This window comes from Etheostoma cragini, chromosome 7 (genome assembly GCF_013103735.1).
Source record: "Etheostoma cragini isolate CJK2018 chromosome 7, CSU_Ecrag_1.0, whole genome shotgun sequence".
NCBI lineage: Eukaryota > Metazoa > Chordata > Actinopteri > Perciformes > Percidae > Etheostoma > Etheostoma cragini.
The window spans coordinates 3,355,605-3,363,224 of NC_048413.1; the positions used below are offsets into that span (position 1 = coordinate 3,355,605).

At 41.9% G+C, this 7,620-nt stretch overlaps 1 protein-coding gene across 1 annotated transcript in view; it reads right to left on the reverse strand.

The window, feature by feature from the left end:
- LOC117948055 (lysine-specific demethylase 9) overlaps positions 1-5,607 on the reverse strand; it is an 8,292-nt gene extending 2,685 nt beyond the window's left edge. Inside the window, exons 1-4 of the mRNA XM_034877503.1 lie at positions 4,989-5,607; positions 3,790-4,451; positions 773-910; positions 3-218 (exon numbers count right to left, since the gene is read on the reverse strand). Of these exons, the coding sequence (XP_034733394.1) occupies positions 3-218; positions 773-910; positions 3,790-4,451; positions 4,989-5,547 (1,575 nt within the window). The 5' untranslated portion in view covers positions 5,548-5,607. The remainder of the gene's footprint in view (positions 1-2; positions 219-772; positions 911-3,789; positions 4,452-4,988) is intronic.
- Positions 5,608-7,620: the final 2,013 nt, after the last annotated feature.

Consider the following 7,620-nt stretch of genomic DNA (forward strand, 5'->3'; position numbering starts at 1 on the left):
AAATACACTATGTTTCTATCATGTGGTTCTGGGACTGTGTTCATATGTAGCCCTGCAGCTGGGACAGTACGGTACCTCCGTCTTTTGAATGGAGACTTGGGCATGTCAGCGGTGGGTACCATTTGTTCGCCCGGTCGCACCCACATGATGGGCCCATCGTCACTCTGAGAACGACAGTCCAGCTTCAGACTGGAGAGGCTTCCCCACGGTAGGGTCATCTGTGGCGAGAGAGACACACCCCCACACACACACAAACACCCAAAAAGTATAGTCTGGATCAATGGAAGTACATTTGGCTAATTTCATCCTGAACAGGTGAGGATTAGCTTCAGGTTAATTTATCACGGCTACTAGGGACGGGCATGTTATGTCATTTCATTTGTGTACTCACATTGAATTATATAGCCATGGTACCTGAGTTGTTTACATACTCGCAAAAACCACTGAGACACAGCCAGTAAAGTGATCCCGACTGGTCCTGGCTAACGCCGCCATGCTAACCCTGCTAACTGCTAACGTTACTGGAGGACCAGGCAAGCGGCCTCGGAGCGTGTTCAGCGGCCACGGAGCGTGTTCAGCGGCCACGGAGCGTGTTAAGCGGCCCGTAGGGGGAGACGACTCTTTCCAGTATTTTGAATTTGTACGGCAGTAACTATTTTAAACACTAGCTGTCAATTTTACATATTGCACTTTTATGTCCTCCCACCCCCCCGACCCCCATATTGGCCTTAGAATATTCATAAAAATGATAACAACAAATCTTTTTTCCAACCTTGAGAAAGGGCGACTCCTCCAGCATGTCGAGGAACTCTGGAAAAAAGTCTCCAACTTCCTCATCCACAGCTCCCACCAAGCTGATCTGCCTCATGGGTCCAGACCGGTAGGTTCCTGAACAGTAAGTCCGGCTCACCTAGGACAGGAGAAACAGCCTATGTCATTCAATGCGTCCTAGTCGGCTCTACACACTAATTCATGATGTAAACAGTATAAGCTATATGATTAATAGGGCTAGTGTCACCATTGTTTTCCCAAATCAATTCCATTTCAATTCACAAGGTTCCAATTCCATATCAATTAGAATAGGGAAATTTCAGAATAGGATAGTCTATATTTTTATTGAACATGTATGACTGGAATTTGATGCAAAACTATCAGTGCAAAAGCGCAAAACAGCTGAATAAATACATGTGTAAACAAGCCTCTAAAAGACAGTATACAAATAAAAAAAAGGGGACAGGTTGAAAATAAAAAAGGACAACAAAAAAAAGTTAAGTTACAATGCTATTTTATAGTTACAATGCTAACCTATTTTTAGAATGGACCAGGTTAATGTTTACATTAATTGAGCTACTTTTTGGGAACAGTTCACCACACCCATGGTGGAAAGGCATTTATTAAAAGACAGATATAGGGCTTTATTAATTAATACCAGATCACTCAAAGTTTGATTGTAATTGGAGAATTGTTTTTTAAAGTGCCCATATTATAAAAACAAATCACCTTTTCTGGATTTTGGGGGTTATTTTGTGTCTCTGCTGCTTCCACACGCACACAAAACTATCCATGCTGTTTTGAGTGAGATTTGCAAGTATATATATGAGTTTCTGAATGTCCTCTGTCTTCAGTCTCCGGGTGAGCTGTTCAAAATCTGCACGGCTTTCTACTTCACTAGCCGAGACAAAGTCAACGCACACTAGTTAACTATCATCTCCAAAAGAACTACTTCCTGTCCCTGTTCTGCAGGTATTCCACAAGTGGCCCTCGTCTAGAAGAAGTCTCCCAGCTAATCCTGCCTTGGACTGACCAAAGAAAGACTTATCAGGCTGATGGGATCTTACAGCTACTGAGCACGTGCAACTCCCAACAAAGATAGTATAGGAGTAAGATGTCTCACTCTGTAGCTAAAACAGAGACCTAAACACACAGGCTGAAAACAGGATCTGCAGCAATGTGCGGTACAACAAAAATATGGTGTTTTTTAAAAATGAAACCATAAACCTATTCTATTTATGTGCGCTTTAACAAAGCTATGATGCAAATTGTTTTTTTCCAGTTAGTAGGCCTATAGGGAAAATAGGCCTACTTTTTCTCTATATATATACACACACACAGTTTGTGGATCAATCTACACAAGTTGTGGTTAGTGCTTTGCCAAAATCGTGCTGATGTCATCACTGTTCTACTTTGAGCAAAACAAAATGACCGCTCAGAGGAAGCGGTACGCTATATTACTTTTCTCTGACATAATCCTTTAAATCAGAGGTAGAATTTGGCTGTGAAGAAGCTACAGTAACAATCCTGCCTAACAGATTCTCTTTAAATCCATAGGATGCCTTACATGCTTTTGAGTGTGTCTGGGAGATAAGCTGCACATCACAGCCTGGGAGTTTTACACAATTATATGCAGATTCCTTATTATTATTACTAAAAGCTACTGTACCAATGTGTAGGTAACTGCATAGAAAATATGCCAGACTGTAATCATTGCTGAAAAGATTTGCCTGCATAAAGACATTATCCAGGAATGTGAACACTGCTGTCATAATATATTTTCCATCCATAGGCCTACATGATGCAGTTTTATATACAGCACTGAAGCCAGTAAAGTGCAGTAGATACAACAAAGAACTTCAGTGCAATCCTTCTGCTCTCAATGCATTAGTGTATTCTCTGAACCCCCCCCCGGTGAAATGATCAAGCGAGGTCTACTTACCATGCATATACAGAAACCAGCTGAGATCTCTCTGTGTTCTCTGAAGATCAAACGTTACACACGCAGCCATACTGGCCCACTGTTTCCCCCCTCTCTCTTTTTAACCCTTATTTATTCAGGGCTGGTTCACTGAGAGGAAGCCTCTCTTTTGCAGGGTTGTAACTTTCCACAACCAGATTTGTCCTGTTGGTCTAGGGATTGAACCGACAACCTTCCGTCCCGACGGGTCTCTCACAAGCTCGCTTCTCTAACTTGTAGGCCCCCCTCTTCCTCTGACATTTCTCTTAGACAGTAATGGTACTGTAGGTATAACTCTGCATCAACACGGAGCAAAAGCCACTCCATTAGAGCTCTCTAAAAACTAACTACTGGGTGGCAAACACGCTCCAAACGCACTGTAGTCACTTCAATATTATATGTTAAAAAAAAATGTACTAATATATATATACACACACTAATGTATATTCTTTTTAGTTTCTTAATTTAAATCAATTATGTTTTTTATCAATAATATAACAAGGTAACAAAAATCCATAATGCTTTAATATAGAGTTCCTCTTCTAAAACGTCTCTCCGTTAATATGCATTATTACCACTTTGCCTCTTAAAATGCAATTTGAGCTATAAATTGAACGGACCCTGTGATGCCTAAATTACATTTAATAATGTAAATTGCTATTCTATGCCACTGCACTCTTGTCTACTTTACCAGAATTATATTACAATTTAGACTACTTGACTAGTACTATTTTATTTGTCATTTTAAGACATTTTTGAAAGATTTTTTAAGCACAAGTTCCAACTTGTCAAAAGGGAACATTTGCTGGTTTTCTTAGATTTCTATGATGGTAAACTGAAACTCTTTTTGGTTTCTGACCGTTGGTTCGACAAAACGAGCATGAATATGTCAACTAGTTGTTTGTTGCAGCCCTATATTTTAAAATTCAAAAAAGAAACTTACGGTTTAAGCTGTTCCAGAACAACGCTAAGTGACTCCTGTATTTGGTTGTGATAAAAGTGCCAGTGTTGTAGAGTGCAATGCAAAAGCTAAACAGATCAGTTTCCTTTTAACATACCTGAGAGTGAAAGTTGGCAATAGTGGTGGTCTCAATGTCTTTCTTGCCCAGTATCTCCATTTTGACTGGTGTGTTTGGGAAGTTAAAGGCAAAGTAGTCCAGGAAGTCAGGCAGGAAGGCGGCTGCTCTGTGCACCACTGCCAAGGCGTACAAGGCTGCACCCCGAGGCTTCTCCGCAAAGGCCAACTCCAGGAACTCCTGGGCAAAGCGCTCCATCTCAGCCGGGCTAAGACAAGCTATCTCGTCAGCATAGGCATGCAGAACGGATCCCCCGCCATTGGCTTGCCTTTCCTCGTGCATGAAGCGTCCGCACCAGGTGCCTGTCTGGATGCAGGAGCTGCGGATGTAGTGGTCTTGGTGGGACAGGAAGGGGACGTGTCCCAGTTTGAGAGCGTGAAGGTAGGGTTGGTGGTTCTCGATAGTGTCTCTGCCAGGCTGGCAGTTGCTGTCGTGCTTCACGGTGCCAGGCAGAGGTGGATCAGGGCAAACGGGCACATTGAGATCTGCCCCGAGCCCCGCAGTCTGAACGGCTTTGTTGTGCATGTATCGGACCTTCTTGCCACTGTGCTCTTCCTCACGGTGCTTCTTCTTCTTCTTTTTCTTCTTCAGAAGATATTCCTCCAGTGTAAGAGACTTGCCATTCTCATTGTGGGGCTTTGGCACTACAGGTACAGGAATAAGTAAAGGTCAGAGGGGCAGGGTACATGTAGATGAGTGAGGGGAAACTGAGAGGGTGTTTTGCTCTGTAACCTTGTTGAAGCCTACATCTGATTATTTTCTAAAAACAATGCAGAATTCATTAATTTAGCAATGCTGATTCATAAAGGCATGCTACACACACTCACAACGACATTGTAGCCTACATAAGTGACCCAGCTTGTCTATTGTCATGCACCCTCAAATAACGGACACCAGCATATAGCATACAGGGATATGTAGTTCACTTAGCACTACATTGCACCTCACCTGTAAGAGAACAGGTAAAACTTGAATCTGCTACCAAAACACTAATTGTAAGCTACATAATTGTTACAGTAGCCTTCTAAACATATTAAATGAAAATTGTAAGCCTGTTGCAACCTGTCAAAGACTTGTGTTTTCCCTGGACACCCCTCTGGGGAAAAAAAAATAGGCTATCCATTCCATTTTTAAATTAGGAACCCAGCCCCCCTTTTTGTATGTATGAAATAGAAACTCACCCTTGCTTTTCTTCAGTTCGGCGTGTTTCACATTGGCCTCGGTATTTTCCTTCTTGAGCTTCAGTTTCAGGTCTTTATCCCGGTTTTTTTCTTTGAATTCCTGGGGCTTGGCCTTGACCGTTTTGAGAGGCGTGAGAGTGAAGAGCGCAGGTGGTTCGGGGAGCACCGCTCGCTGCTTCTTCTGCTCCGGCGGTACCTTCCGCGGGGGAATAGGCGCCAAAGTCGGCTGCAGGTTCTTCGTACCATTGGTAAGACTGCGGTGGTGGTGGTGGTGGTGGGGGTGGCTGTGGAGGACGTGTTTATCTGCGCTGAACTTGTGGGGTTTCGGGTTCTGTTGCAGCTGATGCGGCGGCTGGATCAGGGGCTCGGCGTGCTGCCGTGGGTCCTGTCGGAGCTTCACTTTCTTCGCTTCTTTCACACACTCTTCCCGTTTGTCAGCGGACGGCGACAGCTCCCTTCTCTTCTTCTTTTTCCTCTCTCTCAATAATTTATCCAGACTGTGTATCCTTACATTTCCTTCTTCTACTTTGGCACGGAGCAAGTCGACTTGAGCTGCCATCTTTGCACGTACAGTACATTTAAAAGGACTCGAGTTTCCTACTGCGCAGGCGCGCGAAATATTGTAGTCCAACTGCCGTTACTTTGTAGTTTATGGCAGCATACTGGGTCTTTTGCGCACGCGTACCATGTGGAGCTGTGGGTTATGTAGTACAATGATATCGCAAAGCTACACGGGAGTTAGAGTATTCTGTGCTGACTGCGTGCGGCAACGCACGCACTCACTTCTGCTCAGCTGACGTCATGGTTTATTTATAGTCACAGCCATGAGAGGCAGAGCTTCGCCGCTTGTACAGTCGTTATCAATGTGAAGCAGATCAAAACAAGCTAATATTTCCACTCAACTTTACATACTTCTATACTCTCTGGAGGAACCAAACGAGGCTGGCTTGTGTTAAAGGATGAGTTCACAATTTTTAAATGTTGTCTTAAATGGTTCCCTTATCGTCTGTCGGCTTCATTAAAACAGGTTTGCTTGCTGTACCTGGTTATAATGGTCATTAAGATATCCCTTCCTAGTGTGCTTACAGTGTAAGTAATAGGGGACAAAATCCAAAGTCCTTGTTCTTTGCAAAATAAATGTCAGCATTTATTGGAAGTCAATATGAGCCTAGATTTAAATAATACTTTTTAATTCTCCCCAGTGGGGAAATTAAATTTTTTTCACTTTGTTGTTAGAACACAGGCCTGAAATATACACAGATGCTTTGGTCATTTACATGCACTAATGGAGAGATGTCAGAGGGAGGGGGCTGCAGCTGTTGGAAAGCCCCCCCAAGTAGTTGGGGGAGTTCAGTGCTTTGCTCAAGAGCACCTTGGCAGTGCAAGTCCGTGCAAGGACCTGAACCAGCAACCCTCCGGTTCCCAACCCCACTCCCTACAGACTGAGCTGCTAAGCTGGCCTAAAGAGGCCGACTAGTCCTATTAGTCTCTCATAAACTATTAATGCATGACTGGGGATTTTCTTCTTCATCACTACATTGGAAACAACCTTTAAATGGCCAGAATCAGACCAGAACTAATGGGATGAGTGATTGCATCACACAAAACCTTGTTTCAGTGTTATTCCCTCATGTTGTCCTTGGGTCAAACTGACCCTTTTGTCTATATCAATTTTCTTTTTAACTACCCAAAATAACATGATTGATTCATGCACTTTTCCAAGTACAAATCTCTACTTTCATTATTTTGGGGCGTCTTATTCAATTTTATAGCATTCGAAAAACAAATTGAAGTGGTTTTGAAATCCTATTGAGTAAAAGTTGACATATTCCAGTCTGTGATTATCCATTGACATGCATTGTTTTAATTTTAGACTAAATCATTTCTGCTTTTCTAACTCAAACATTAGGTATAATTTCCTATAAATTAGGTTTATTGACTTAATAAAATTAACTTAAATTCCAAAAATAACTGTAAAACCAAAGTTAATAGTGTTGAAAACATAAACTACAGACTGTTTATGAGCCAAAAAGGAACGTGGGAATCTTGTGAAAGGCCGTAATACTGTCCGATTGTTTTACCAAAGATAAGTGCAGGATCAATAGGATATATACTTGCTTCTCTGAATCCACAGAAAACAAAAACTTGAGTCATGTTCATTCAGTAAACCTTTATTCATCAGTGCATGAACAGAACGCCATGACCAGATTATTTCTTTTCACCCATTTTACAGTATATCATTTCCTCTAAGCTCCCTTAAAAAAATAATGAAACGATTTACAGAGGGGTTTTTTTTCTGCATGAAGGCAACTATTTATACAGGTGCTGTACAATTTATAAACATTTACAACTACCATGATGTCAAAACTAAAATTATATATATATGTGTGTGTGTGTGTTGGAGCAAAGCAAGGCCACAGTCTCATACACGGTAATGGCATGAACAGTAAATTATACAGTAGCCCATCATATCAACAACAAAGTGGACAATAAATTACTAAGTGGATTCACAGACCAATGCATTCTGTACATCCTTAAACTGGCTGGTAAGGCTACGGTTCAAACAATGACTAGTTGGTGAATAGCACTTTATCTACCACTAGATGTCTCTGTATTCCATATATATATATAT